Here is a 15,409-nt window from a genome sequence, read left to right on the forward strand (position 1 = left end):
AAGTGGCTTCTTAATGACAGAGGCCATAAGTCCAAGTTCATTGTCTTCTTTCCCGCACACTGATGTTTTCCAGTCTCTGACATCTGGCTCGGTCCAAAGTATCCTCATCGCTGATGCCAAAAACAACACTGACCTGGTTTTACCCTCATTGAACAATCAAATAATCCTTTCAGAAACCCCACATGCTGTTGACTTCAACCATTTTCAAACTCCCAGTGTTTTTACCTCATATACAGGCATTGCAAGTGCCATTTCAGTAGAGGGTAGCCAGTACAAATTAGATTCACCTCTGGCGTTGGAGCCGACGCATGTAAACAGATTGCCAGAGACTCTTTTCAAAAGCTTAAACAGGCAAGAGGATGATAATCATTCAGAGGTTGATCTGAGGGACTTGTCACGTACGCCTCATATTTCTGTCAGCGGTAGTTTTGAATTACCATACAGTTCTGTGGTGGCCCTGACAGATGAATGGGAAGGCTCTCAGTCTTCACCCCTTAATTCAACCTCCCAAATGAAAGTGGAGAGTATAGATAGATTGCTCACATTCAGTTCACCCTCCCACAACATTTTTGACTCAGGCTCAGAACATGTCACGTTGGCATGGTTAGGCGACTCCAAAGACGAGTGGGCTGAGATCAAAATCCAGACAATGGATTCCCACCTTTCATCAACTGAAATATTTCCCTCCCACACCCTTTTTTTCAACTCACAAAGTGAGCCATTTATGCTTCCGAATGTACCAGAGGAGGCCTCTTCTCATAAAACCAAATTCAGGTATCAATCAGAGATAATGCACACTTCTAACTTCATAGAGCCTGGCCATGTCTTCCCCTCTCAGTCTCATGGAGAGGTTCATCATGGTGGACTTGTAATTTCTGGTGCACATCTAATAAGCAGTCCAACCCACACATATGTTGAAGCCGCCGCTACTGGATGGACTCACAACACAACTTCTTCTATAAATGGCAGAGAGGTCCCTTCTAGGTCATTCAAAAGAAACAGCACACATGTCCCCATTGGTTCACATGCTAACTTCACAAGCGTTCATGCTAACCATTCAAATGCTAATCTACACAATGAGTTTAGTACAAAACTCACCCATTGGTCAGATATCCACACATCTGAATCTTTGTCCCTTGAAAGAGCAATGACTCTTCCTTATGCCACAGACAACTTGCCCCACCCTCATCCTCCTTTGCAGATGACCATGACTGTTGATGTAGCTCATTCAATGGATTCTACATTGTGGACTTTGCCAATGCCATCAGAGCCTAAAACAAGTGTTCAAACCTCCATTCCAATCTTCCACCCTACCAAATCATTGAACATCTCAAGCAGCTTCAGTAAAGATGTACTAGACACTAAACATGCCCACTCCCCAATAACAAAGCTGCCATTTTGGTCCAAGAATGAATCAGCAAACCCCTCTAGCCACAGCCACAATGTGCTCATTGTTCAGGCCGCCACCAAAGATAGCGAGACGCATCCGTCTCCAGCTATTGACGACCAGTCTTTTGTCCCCACGAATGGCACAGACCCTCTCGACAACCCACCCAAAGGAGCCAGTGCAGGTTTTGGCTCTGTGCCTACTGGTGCCACCCATGGGACCACAACAGAGCTTCATGAACTGGCCCCATGTCCATGTAAAGCTCCCTTTCATATTACATGTCTGTGTGGACTTTCAACCGGGAACAGTATGTTTTCCAATGATAATCTAGATGTTAGAAAGAGAGATAGCTTCTTTATTACTGAATCCTGACTTTCTGAGCAAGTGATCATAGAATGATGGGGGAAAATCAGTCTGTCCTCTCGGTGTGCAAATTTACCTTGATTTCATTTGATTTAATAGAGGTAGAAGTTCATTAACCATAGCCATTTCTGCCAATCAATGAGTTGCAGTAATCTTCATCTACTGGCTGTTACTCGCTCACTCAATTTGAGTGCAGAGGCCTCTTGTAATTATCCAGATTTGTTATCATTCTTTCTTAGGAGACTGCCTTATTTACTTATATGTTTTTCTTTTAACAAATAAGAAGGATTTGATGTTTGTACAGGAGACTACATGGATTGCCAAGTGAAAATACAGTCTCTCTTTGTGGAAACAACTTTTTGGTTATTTTATGTTTGCTGGAGTCTCCTAAGAAAGTATTGGCATGGTGTAGTGACACATTATACAGTAGTCAAGCACTAACAACTCAAGATACACGAGAGCCATCTTGTGATAGCAGTGGAGCATAGCAGTAGTTTCTATATACAGTATATTTCCTGTTGAACCAAGCTTTTAATTGCCTTGGCATTTATCCAAATGCTAAATTTTTTTGTTTGATAGCTTTTGTGTGTGTGTAATACTGTGGATAAATTAAATGTAACAAATTTATCTTGAAACCACATTTGTTTCAAAATTGCCAATTACCAAGCTGGATTTTTAATTTTCAACTACTGCTATGCAACACAGATTTTTTTTTTTTTTATATGTTTTAATTTTGTACTAAATAAATAAGGTTTTGACTGATAACTAAACAATACCTTATTATTAAATTCCCAGAGGGAATTTTCTACAAGATTTCCCTTGGGATAAATGATGAACTAGCAAACACCCCAGAAAGTGATGTTGAGACAGCGATAGCTCAATGGGTATGTTTGTACTTCTTTTCTTTTTTTTAACACTGTTATTTTAATAATTATTTAAAACTCCATTTATTGAGATGCTGTATGGTAACTGATAATGTCATGAATCCTGAAATACTTAATGGGAAAATGCAGTGATATAGTGGCAGTGATTCAGAATGTCGGGCGCAAATATTCAGTACAGTAAAAAAATATTATACAATTAAACAAAAATAAAGTGTTTACCATTAACATAAAGCAGTATTAGGGAGATAAAAATAGGTTAAGAGATTATACTGTATATAAGACTCCTTCTAAACATGCCACTGTTTACTGATCTATTTCTCTAATTTTTACAGCTCAATCAAACCTTTCAGAACTGGATCTACAGAGTTTATGTTGATAATGTCAGGTAGGGTTCTTTTTGACATGAAAGTGTACATGAACATCTCTTCCTTTGTACCTAATGATATAATTGTTAGCAATCTCGCTCTCATCCTCTTTAGGGTTGGACCTAATACTGCTCTCTCAAGGGCCACAACTATCCGGTAAACATTTGAACAATACAGTGCTGTATATGCAGTATATATGATCTTTTTTAATGTAATAATAACCATGTTTCACCCTGTTTTCTTTTCAATATATATGACAACTTGACAACAAGTGATCAGAAATATGACGCAATGCTGTATTCTTCTTAGATATACCTGCATGGCCTTGCTGGTGTATATGAAAACCACTGATGCAGTTCTAGCAGAGGCAGAGATTGAGAACAGGCTGAGAAGTGCCACTGCCATTGGAAATGGTTTGATATTGGACAGCGTGACAGTAAACTCAATGGGTATGACATGTTCCAGAGTTCAAAAACAATTCAGTAGCCCTCCAATTTATGAACATGCAACAACTAAGCTTACTTGCATTTTGCATATTATTAAGAGCAAGTTAAAATATAATGATTGTTGAAAGATGAAGTGATAGCACCACAGAGCCACAGTTTTACACTTTTCAGAAAATCAACCTACAAATGGCTTACTTGGGATAATAGAATGTACTGTATTTTAACATCAAAATGAATACACACTTTGAAGAATCATTGTTTCTGGAAAGTTGCAGAAGATGTAGAACCTTTTCAAAGGGAGGTAGGTAATTGAATCCTTCTCATCCTGTTTCTTTCAGAGAACTGCCAGCCAGAGCAGGTACCATTCCACTACAAATGGCCGGAGAGCAGACCCACAGTCACCCAGTATGTCCCCTGTTTCCCTTACAAAGAGCAAAATGCATCCAGAACATGGTGAGTAGACATGGATGGATGCCTTCTGTTTCTTCCTAATTTAGATGTAAATTGATATTAATGGTGAAGTGTTTAAATTTTTTCATGTTAATAACAATCTCCTATCCCAGCTTAATATGAATATTAATTAAGACAATTATAAGTAAAACATTCATGGGTTGATTGTCCATAACAGTGTAAACACTGTGGTGCATTCGACCAGCTCGACACAGCAGATATGTCGGCTTGAGTTTGGGGTGGGACAATCTGTTTGCCTGACAAATTTAAAACTAGGGGAATGTTTGGGAAACCTTTTTGAAAACATTGCTTTATTTTAGCACAGAAATTACACACTTCATCTTATACTACTAATTGAAGCAATTCATCCAGCAATCATGTATTATCAAGGATCTTGGTTACACATAAGTTTAGACATTAGAAGTCAATTTAATGTTTTGTTTTGTTTTTTCCTCCAGCATGATTAGCCCAGATAATTATACATCATTTTGGGCTTCCCCAGACCTCAGAAACTGCACTGATATAGAGGACATTCCAGTTTCACAAGGTATGCTATCCTTTTACAAGTATTTACACAGCACACATTACTCTGTGATCAAAATATGGATTAATGACAGTCTGTTATCTTTTAATTTCAATTAAACAGAGAATGCAATAGAAGTGGCTGTGCAGCTTGCTGATATCACCAGTAATGAGCTTTCTACGGAGGAGGTGACGAAGGTTGTCTCCAAGGTGAAGGAGCTGGTGAATGTAGCCAAAATCAATGCCACTCTGGCCACCACTGTGGTCACTATCATCTCCAATGTGATGATCAGCTCAGATGATGCTCAACTGGCTGCCTCCGAGACGTATGTGCTGTTACTTACACTACCAGTCAAAAGTTTGGCACACCTATTCTTTTTCAACAAACTATGCAATAACACTCACAGATGAAAATATGGGAATTATGTAGTGACCAGGAATGTTAGTGTGTCCAGACTTTACATTTTTGGTAATGTATTGTATTAGAAATCTCAAAGAAATGTGTCTGTGCACTATTGATCCAAATACTTTTAGCTTCTTTTTTAATATTATCCTCTGGGTCCTCTTGCTTTTTGTATCTGCTTGTGTCAGAGCGCTCAAAACAGTGGATGAACTGGTGCACAAGATTGAGTTTGATGGACCCTCTGTGACCATCACATCTAAATACCTGGCTGTGGGTATCTCTGCCCTCAACACCAGCAATTTCAACGGGACCACTTTTAGTGCATTTATAGTCACCAATACGACAGACCCTCAGGTATTTTTCATGGTTTCTCTATGCCCTATGCTCACAGATTTTCATCCATTTGAGAAGTGAAACTTGAAGAGGTATATTTTTGGTTGTGCCAATATGTATATCTGAATATGTACAACACATAAAATTTGCTCAAGACTTCCTCAAGTGTGCTGCCAAAACAGTTTTGGAGTATTAATGAAGAGAGAGTTTCCAAATAATCTTTGCGATTAAACCAGTGTACTGAGAAGTGACATGTATGGATCATGCTCAGTGGTCGCACCCATTGATTAAGAGCCAAAGCTTCCTGGAAAGTTGTGGGAGGGAGTGACTCAGAAAACGACACATTTGTGCCCATTTCTCAGAGCATGTGTGTCAGGATGTGTATTTTTTGCATTTACACAAAGTTCAGTAATTACAGGATTTTCTGTGTTTATAGCATGCTCGCAACATAATTCTAAATTGTTGTTGTAAATGTTACATCATTTTTGTTTATATAGGTTTAACTCACTCATTCCACAATCTAATCCACTATTCAAGGGACAATTGAAAGCTGAAGTTTGTAATTTACGCACCACTAGCCCCAACGAATGGAATTGCAAAAATAATAATTGTTTTCAACCAGGTTTCCCTGAACACTACCCCATCTTTCATTTGTTGGGCAAACAGATTGTTTCTGCCCCAAACTCACACCATTGGTTGAGCTAATATTGCTGTGTCTGGCTGGTCAGGATACTCAAACAAACAGAGCAAATGTTTTGATAGCACCACAGAGTCGCAGTTTACATTTTTGAAGGAATAAACCTACAAATGTCTTACAGTTTTCTTTGTGTTACAATTTAGCTTGGAGAAAGTATTTTAATATCCAAAAACACACACACACACCCACACACACACACACATATGTTGGTGCGGCTATCCTTATGAGGACTCTCCATAGACATAATGATTTTTATACTGTACGAACTATAGATTCTATCCCCTAACCCTAACCCTACCCCTAAACCTAACCCTCACAAAAAACTTTCTGCATTTTTACATTTTCAAAAAAACATTGTTTAGTATGTTTTTTAATCTGTTTGACTAGAAATGTCCTCTTAAACCACATTTATAGCATAATACCCTTGTAATTACCAGTTTGTAAATGTCCTTGTAAACCACCCAAATCTGCCCACTCTCACACACACACACACACACACACACACACACACACACACACACACACACACACACAAACACTTTTGCTTTAAAGAATTAAAAATACAAAATATACTTGCAAAAGCTTATAGTATCACCTTAGAGTACTTTTTTGTGGGCGGTCTTGTAATCTTCAAATCCCTAAGCCAAGAATACATCATATGTTTATCATCAGATGTACGGTATGTTAAAGGGCTAGTTCACCCAAAATGTTAAATTCTCTCATCATTTACTCAACCTCATGCAATCCCAGATGTGTGTCTTTCTTCTGCTGAACACAAATGAAGATTTTTAGAAGATTATCTAAGCTCTGTAGGTCCATATAATGCAAGTGAATGGTGGCCATAATTTTAAAGGTCCAAAAACCACATAAAGGCATCATAAAAATAACAAATAGGACTCTAGTGGTTAAAATCATGTCTTTAGATGAAATATGATAAGTTTGGGTGAGAAACAGATCAATATTTAAATCATTTTTTCTATAAATCTCCACTTTTACTTTCACGTTCTAAAGGTAAAAGTGAAAGTGGATATTTATAGTAAAAAAGGATTTAAATATTGATTTGTTTCTCACCCAAAGTGATTGCATCGCTTCAAAAGATAAGGCTTTAACCACTGGAGTCTTATGGATTACTTAAATGCTGCCTTTATGTACTTTTTGGACCTTCAAAGTTCTGGTCACCATTTACTTGCATTGTATGGACTTACAGAGCTGATATAATCTTCTAAAAATCTTTGTTTGTATTCTGCAGAAGAAAGAAAGTCATACACATCTGGGATGGGTTGGGTGAGTAAATGATGAGAGAATTTTCATTTCTGGTGAACTATACCTTTACTTCTATTTTTGCCCAACTTGAGGTCTATTAATGCATTATACTTTTCTGATGGCAGAGGGCACTGTAACCTTTTCAAATGCAGTTTTCTGACCATCGCTCTTATTATGTATTTGAGGCTGTATATATCACACATTAAAGAGAGTTTACCTTCAGTACAGAAACATAAGACATTTGGACACACTCAAGCCTACTGTCATGTTGAATTCTCCGTAGCAATGTCATCACATTAGTAGATGATGTTTGTGTTGATCAGTTGCAACTTTCTCTTTTCAGATTGATTTTGAGTCAGAGGCCCAGAACGCTTTGGCTGTGGTCACACTACCTCCCACTCTGTTACACAACCTGAGTAATACACAAATGGAAAGAGTGTCCAGAATAAACTTCATGTTCTTTAGCAAGACAGGACTCTTTCAGGTAAGCACTAACCAATTTAGCTATTGTAACTGTATAATAAATTATTCATGGTATTTTATGGTCCCTTCACCAGGGCTGAAAAGCAATGTAATATTGACAATTTTCATTTATATTTTTGTCAATAGTACTTTGGATCATTTATGGTATGGTAATGAATCTCTGGGTGTTTTTGTGTCAGTGCTTAGTAAACTAACTCAGAATAAACCCAGCATTTACATTTTGTAAAAAAATTATAATGCGTCATAAATGTCAAGCATATGATTAACTTATATGTTGCTTATCTAAATGCCCCTACTGTCAATTTTAATATTAACTAACAGCTAACAAAGTGATACATTCTGTCCATACTTACAAAAATGATATTTAGAAAATGGCAACCATAAACAGCTTTCAGACTAATTAACTATATCACTCTGTAAAATAATAATTTATTCCTATTATTAATATTTTAAACTATCTATAGAACATTGTTGTCTTTTATCATATTATTGTTTACCACATTGTTTTACTATGGTTAAGAGGGCTGTGCTTAAGAAAAACCGTTACCTGTGGTAAAATCACTGTATATTTATATAGATAACTGTGGAGGCATCATTGTTTACATGTATCACTAATACTGTATGAGTTATCTTGTCTGTCTGTTTTGTTCTGTCAATTTGGGCGTACAGTATATATTTTTGAATCCCTAATTATTACATTTCTTCTCAGGATCAAAAAAGTAATGACCTGTCCTTAAACAGCTATGTGGTGGCTAGTAGTGTGGGCAATTTCAGCATTAAAAACTTACAGGATCCAGTCAAGATAGAGATCGCCCATTTGGAGTACCAGGTACTCAGCTGACCACAAAACTGCCTTTACCCTTACAGCAATATGTACAGCTGTAACTACAATTTGTTCCAAGACACCATCATTACTACAATTATTGTTTTTACTGTAAAACAAAAAGAAATGAATATGGGTCTCCTTCAAATAGTGCAAGAATCTTATAAATACATATATTTTAATGATAATAATACACTCACTGAGCACTTTATTATGAACACAATAGTCCTAATAAAGTGCCCGACGTGGTCTTATACTGTTGTAATACATCTGCCTCAAGGTTTGACGTGTTGTGCATTCTGAGATGCTATTCTGCCCACCACAATTGTACAGAGTGGTTACCTGAGTTAACATTGCCTTTCTGTCAGTTCGAACAAATTTGGCCATTCTCCATTGACCTCTCTCATCAACAAGGTGTTTCCGTCCGCAGAACTGCCGCTCACTGGATGTTTTTTGTTTTTGGCACCATTATGTGGAAGCTCTAGAGACTGTTGAGCATGAAAATCCCAGGAGATCTGCAGTTGCAAAAATACTCAAACCAGCCCGTCTGGCACCAACAATCATGCCACGGTCAAAATCACTGAGATTAATTTTTTCCCCCCTTCTGATGGTTAATGTGAACATTAACTGAAGCTCCTGACCCATATCTGAGTGATTTTATGCATTGCACTGCTGCCACATGATTGGCTGATTAGATAATCACATGAATAAGTAGGTGTACAGGTGTTCCTAATAAAATGCTTAGTGTACATTTTTATGACCGTAGTGGCTAAATCCAAGTATAATTGTACAAAAAGAGTTTCATTGTAGAAACAACCACTGTGGTATTTTGGTGAAAATTATGGTTTCCATTGTACATTTTTGTAAGGGTAATTAACTTCCGTCAAAGACATTTCAAGACAATAATTTCAACAAACAAATTGTTTAACAAAACTTATTTAACAATTGTGTCTTATTTGTATCCAACATACCTTATTGTGTCTGCTTTCCCTCCAGAGAGATCCAAAGCCTGTTTGTGTGTTTTGGGATTTCAACCTCCGAAGTAAGTGTAAAATAAGTTATTTATTTAGCCCTTTTGGCCATTATAAGCATTAGCAAGTTCCTATTAATTTACTAATTGTTAAAGAATGTGGTACATTCTGTATATACTTAAAGTAATTGTATAACATTTGTCTCCATTAGATGGCACAGGGGGCTGGAGCAGTGAAGGCTGTGAGGTCAGTCTTGAGTCCAACAGCAACAGGACTGTCTGCTTGTGTAACCACCTCACACACTTTGGCATTCTAATGGTGAGATTTGTGGGATTGGCAACAGAGTGACCCAACAGAGCGGTTTCTTATGCTTAGCCAATGTTACATACTGGAGTAAACGTCAGTGTGTGTTATGTGTCATCTAGAGTGGCTAACCACCACTGACATAGATAGGGCCAAATACTTGGCAAATAGCAAGGGAGCTTCAAGAGTGTGGCATTGCACTGAAGTTATCTGGACGACATGCTTTTCATATTGCATGAATGGTATCTGTTTGAAGTATGCAGAAATTGGCTCTGTGGACTTCATTTGTAATTGTAAACTAATCAGATGGCTGTTTCTTTTCTGTTGAATATCACAATTGGGTAAATTCTGCATCACTTTTGTCCTGTAGGACATCTCTGGAGCTGCTGCACAGATTGATGAGAAGAATAACAGGGTTCTCACCTTCATTTCCTACATCGGCTGTGGCATCTCAGCCATTTTTTCAGCCGCAACGCTGCTCACGTACATCGCTTTTGAGTGAGTGTCTTACAAAATCCAACCAGAGGAACTAAATAATATGTCTTTGATTCATGCCAGATTATGGCACTTGTATTGTAATATTAAAATCAATGCCAAACAGTCATAGTCTTAGGTTTGTATGGTAGCTGATTACTTTTTGTTACCCACATTTTGCAACTAAAATAATGCTCCACATACCTAATTTTTGAATATGTTATGATGTCTTGACCTTGGAATTTTTGTCAAATCTATAAAAATGATGATGTTTGCTCAAGGAATATTTTCTTCTATTCTGAAACATAGGCTGCTTTTGTCTAGATTATGAATTGTGTTTAAAATAAAACAGATACGCAGCTGTTTCAAGAACTGACTTTTACAAATTTTCAAAGATATCACTCTGACACTCTTGGTTTGAATTGGCTGAATTGCAAAGACATTATTTTCTTTGACGTTAATCTGACATCTGTAGGAAACTGCGGCGAGACTATCCCTCCAAGATCCTGATGAATCTCAGCACTTCATTGCTTTTCCTCAATATGGTGTTTCTCCTGGATGGCTGGTTGGCCTCATATGAAATGGAGGGACTGTGTGTGACAGTGGCTGTCTTTTTGCACTTTTTCCTTCTCACATCCTTCACCTGGATGGGCTTAGAGTCCATCCACATGTACATCGCCTTGGTCAAGGTCTTCAACACCTACATACGGCGTTATATCCTCAAGTTCTGCATTGTAGGATGGGGTAAGACTGCAGTTTCTCCAGTGTAACTTAAGCTAGTTGTTTGCCATGGTTGTCTCCCACCTCCTTGCAACGTTTTTTTATGATAAACACCAATATGGTATTAGTTCTCTCTGAAGGGCTTTAAACATACTAAGAAGTATGAGGGTCTGACTACATTTTCAGGTGTCCCGGCTGCAATTGTTGGCATTGTGTTGGCAGTGGGCAAAAATTCCTATGGAAAGCACTATTATGGAAAAGGCGAGAATGGAAAGGGCACGTCAGAATTGTAAGTTTTCCCAAAGTGGCATTGCAATTTACCATTATTGTGTCTTCTGAGAAAATTAAATGCAATAGATTTTCAATGTTGTTGTATATAAAAGAGATAAAGTTCCTAAAAGGTAAAGCCTAGCTGACTTTGCTTCAGAGTGGTCTGTTACTTCCTAATTCTCACTCTTTTGGTTTTCCTGGTCTTTGTTTCCATAGCTGTTGGATTCATAGTCCAGTGGTATTCTATGTGACGTGCGTGGGCTACTTTTCCATGATTTTCCTAATGAATGTTGCCATGTTCATCGTGGTCATGATCCAGATCTGTGGGCGTAATGGCAAGCGCAGCAACCGGACACTGCGAGAGGAGATCTTGCGTAACCTGCGCAGTGTGGTCAGCCTGACTTTCTTGCTGGGCATGACCTGGGGCTTTGCGTTTTTTGCCTGGGGCCCAGTCAACCTGGCCTTCATGTACCTCTTCTCCATTTTCAACTCCTTGCAGGGTTAAGTTTTTATAAATGCCATTTTTACTATTCTGTGTCTTTTTTTCTTTTTACAAGTTATTGTAGTAATTGTAGCCATTTTTAAATGATTATTGTAGTATGTGGAGATCTCTTTTTTTTTCACCTAACAAATATTTTTGGCAACACTTTACAATAAGTTTCCATTCTTTAACATTAGTTAATGCATTAGGTGTCATGACCAAACAATGAACAATATATTTTCCTAGGGAAAAAATTAAATGAAAAGATTTGCCGAAACCCGGGATCGAACCAGGGACCTTTAGATCTTCAGTCTAACGCTCTCCCAACTGAGCTATTTCGGCTCATGTGAGAATTTGTGTAAAAAGTTGTTAGTCTTTGTGTGATCCACTAGAGGTCGCTTTGGACTTTTTGATCGTTTTATAAATGAGAAACTGTGAATAAAAGAAAAGACAATTAGCTTGTGTGTTTATATCCATCTATTTTTTTTACCCTACAGGGTTATTCATATTTGTGTTCCACTGTGCTCTGAAAGAAAATGTACAGAAACAATGGAGGAGATACTTATGCTGTGGAAAGTTCCGTTTGGCAGACAATTCAGGTAAATATGATGTATGAGAATTTTAATCACCATGCATTGCTTGAAATGGCTTTTAAACTATATATTAATGTATTGCTCAATAGGCAATTTTTTTCTGGTATGAGTTTTGTAAGATACTATGTTCCTATATAGAGCAACATTTCATTTACTAATTTGATATATTGTATATTTAGTTTGATTTAGCTTTTTGCAATGCTGGAAGATTGTCTACTTTTCTTTTGTGACTGGGAACATGCATTATGCATATACTTATGCACAATGCATATATATATATATATATATATATATATATATATATATATATATATATATATATATATATATATATATATATATATATATTTTATATTTTTTATTTATTTTTTTTTACAGAACTAGTATGTTGACCCAGTGATTGTTATATTTTATTTTTTCATAGACTTAATGGAAAAGGCCTGTGCCATGAACACGTCTTTTGGTACTGAGACACTTGTGGTTTCACATATGTGTGTTACAGAAGCCCAGCTTTGGAGACTCTTTGTTTTTTTTTGTGCCTTAAGCATCACATAACTATTGTTAATAAACTATTGGGCCAGTGAAGACCTAGCTGGGCTTTGCTTTCAGTTATCTGTGCTAAAATAAGATCTCTATTTTAATTGTGTCATTTTTTTACGTGTTTGCCTTTAATCGACTTCATTTAGATACTTGCCTTTCCTGTGTCATATAGAAATGAATGTATCCTGGAAATTTAGTATATTACCTGAATTTCCAGAGTTTTATAGTAATTTATCTTTTTGCGTGGGATGCATTTGTTTGATGGTGTTATAAAATGTTCTCTGGTTGTTATGAATAATATTTGATTATATTTTTCAGACTGGAGCAAGACTGCCACTAATAATACCAAAAAAGTGAGTTCTGATAACCTGTGCAAGTCTCTCTCGTCCAGCTCTTTTGGCTCCACTACAGCCAATTGGACTTCTAAAGCCAAAGCCACACTAAACCCCTTTGCTAGGCACAGTAATGCAGGTAAGCTGTAGGCCTACTATTATTCATTTAAAACAGTTTGTGGATTCCTTGGACCACAGTTGCTGATTTGCAATTAACTTTTTTAATTTAATCACAAACGGGGACAACATTTTTTATCATTTCCTTTTACTGTTTACCTAATTTCTGTAAGCCAAAAGGAACAGAAAGCAAAGAATTTGCTTTCTTTGTAACATAAACCTATAACAATTGTTGATCTCTCTCTGAGTAGAAAATATTAGATTGTTTATAATATCACCCCCTGAATGATTAACAGTGGCTTTTGTAGTGGATGTTCAGTAATGAGGTTAACTGTAATTTTAAAATCACAATGTTACTTCATTCTAGAAAAATTGGGCTTGAAAACATTTTGGTAGCATGCTAGCACTAATATATTGCTCTGGTGTGTAATGCTGAACTGTTTTAGTTAGGCTATTGCCATTTGTGCATTGTTACGTTGTTCTTTGCTGTACTGTGTTACTTTTTGTGTGACTGTATACTTGGACTCAATGGTGCTCTATGTCTGTATTTATGTTTGTGGTATAGATAGTACCCTGCAATAATGCCATGGAGAGACTTCCTGAGGTAAAACCATGCAAACCAGCTTGAGTTCACACTGCTTTTCTCTATTTGTGTGATCAGTTTCTCTGGCTGGGATAGACTGAATTCAATCCAGCGGCCCTAGACATAATAACTAACTAACTCTTAACACATACATTTTTGGTTTGATCCCCCCCAAACAGTCCTTTATATAAAAGTATATTTTTTTAAAACCCCATTAGTCATCTGTTGTGATATTTTATGATGGAATCATGATTGTCTGTTGGATTGAATACAAAATGTGGAGTGACATTCAAAAACTACAAAGCCCACTGCTGCTTGTTGTCATTGTCAGTAGTATAGCAAATAGAGTTTATAGTCATGTAATATCAGAAAAAACCTCAATCCCTGATGAATTTGGACCCTTTTTACAGAGTTCGATTAAATATTTCTGATTTAATTTAGAAGGGTAAATCTAGCAAACAGGTCAACACTGTTGTGATGGGGTTTACTGCTTTACTACACAACCTTCCCCAAATTTGTTTTGGCAAAATCTCCTGGATTATTTGTAACATTTCAATTGCGAAAAAGATATGTTTTATTTTTTAGCTAGCTAGTTTGCTGAATGAATGAACCAGTTGTGTGAGAGATGTGATAAACTAATTATAAAATTAAAAGTAATATTAAATTAACTGCATCATATAAATGTTTACATACCTTTCAACTGTACCACCTTTACATGCTGTTTCAACATACAGCTGCTGAGGGACAGTACATTTGGCACCTTCCTCTCTTCTGAAGGCCATAATCCATTTCTCTTGCTTAATTTGTTTTCTCTTTTGGAAAGTTGTGAAAACTTAATAGTGTATTTTATCCTTGACTTTTGGAGCAAAAGGAAACACTGCAATAACATTTGATACCCTGATAGCACACGTACATCACGCAGACGTCTATTTGATGTGTTTGTGTTTACATCTGAAAGATGTATTTTTAATGTTGCTTGCTCATAGACTTATAGACGTATGTCAATAAGTATGTCTCGGATGTAAATAAGATATTCGGCTGATGTCTTTGAGATGTTTATGATTTAGAATGTTTGTAAATCTGATCTTTTTAAGATGTTTAGCAGATGTTAATTATATTGTCATGGTTTCCAGATGAAAAGATCTAAAACAGACATCTCGGAGATGTACGTGTGCTATATGACAGCGACACCGTTTACCATGCTATTGTTTACTTCCGCATTCCTAAGTTGAAAAATGTGAAAAGGGTCCATAATAAAGAGTATATAGACTTGACACCAACCCAGTATCTCTAGACACTGACAAGCTTTAGTGTCTTTTATGAGTTCTGAATGTCATTCTCACTCTCTTTGACACTAATTTGTTTTCTCATGGTGGGCTGTTTTTATTTATTTATGTCTTTCTGTTTTGTTATTTTTCTTTTCATTTGGCAGCATTAAAGTTCCCACAAGAGAAAATACCAAGCTTGCACTGCTGTCACTAAAATATATAAAACTATAGACAACAAATACTTCAGCCCCACAGCAGAAACAATCTACACGCTGGTCATACAGAGGAAATATCATATATGTACTTGCTGTATGGCACTACTAATGAACTTAACAACA

The 15,409-nt window shown here is 36.8% G+C and overlaps 1 protein-coding gene and 1 non-coding gene across 7 annotated transcripts in view; one reads left to right on the forward strand and one right to left on the reverse strand.

Annotated features, from left to right (window-relative positions):
* adgrg6 (adhesion G protein-coupled receptor G6) overlaps nt 1–15,409 on the forward strand; it is a 54,558-nt gene that overhangs the window by 36,685 nt on the left and 2,464 nt on the right. For 5 of the 6 annotated variants that reach the window (XM_051645147.1, XM_051645149.1, XM_051645151.1 and 2 more), the window contains 20 exons: nt 2,546–2,634; nt 2,967–3,019; nt 3,114–3,155; nt 3,309–3,448; nt 3,784–3,898; nt 4,354–4,442; nt 4,542–4,743; nt 5,009–5,174; nt 7,457–7,597; nt 7,723–7,740; nt 8,306–8,425; nt 9,416–9,461; nt 9,602–9,708; nt 10,064–10,191; nt 10,643–10,911; nt 11,074–11,176; nt 11,374–11,657; nt 12,136–12,237; nt 13,090–13,242; nt 13,786–13,824. In XM_051645147.1, the coding sequence (XP_051501107.1) occupies nt 2,546–2,634; nt 2,967–3,019; nt 3,114–3,155; nt 3,309–3,448; nt 3,784–3,898; nt 4,354–4,442; nt 4,542–4,743; nt 5,009–5,174; nt 7,457–7,597; nt 7,723–7,740; nt 8,306–8,425; nt 9,416–9,461; nt 9,602–9,708; nt 10,064–10,191; nt 10,643–10,911; nt 11,074–11,176; nt 11,374–11,657; nt 12,136–12,237; nt 13,090–13,242; nt 13,786–13,802 (2,384 nt within the window). In that variant the 3' untranslated portion in view covers nt 13,803–13,824. The remainder of the gene's footprint in view (nt 1–2,545; nt 2,635–2,966; nt 3,020–3,113; nt 3,156–3,308; nt 3,449–3,783; nt 3,899–4,353; nt 4,443–4,541; nt 4,744–5,008; nt 5,175–7,456; nt 7,598–7,722; nt 7,741–8,305; nt 8,426–9,415; nt 9,462–9,601; nt 9,709–10,063; nt 10,192–10,642; nt 10,912–11,073; nt 11,177–11,373; nt 11,658–12,135; nt 12,238–13,089; nt 13,243–13,785; nt 13,825–15,409) is intronic. The other variant, XM_051645148.1, reaches the window with a different exon arrangement.
* trnaf-gaa (transfer RNA phenylalanine (anticodon GAA)) lies at nt 11,908–11,980 on the reverse strand. The gene has a single exon. It is a non-coding gene; the product is annotated as a tRNA-Phe (tRNA).

This window comes from Myxocyprinus asiaticus, chromosome 19 (assembly GCF_019703515.2).
Source record: "Myxocyprinus asiaticus isolate MX2 ecotype Aquarium Trade chromosome 19, UBuf_Myxa_2, whole genome shotgun sequence".
Lineage (NCBI taxonomy): Eukaryota > Metazoa > Chordata > Actinopteri > Cypriniformes > Catostomidae > Myxocyprinus > Myxocyprinus asiaticus.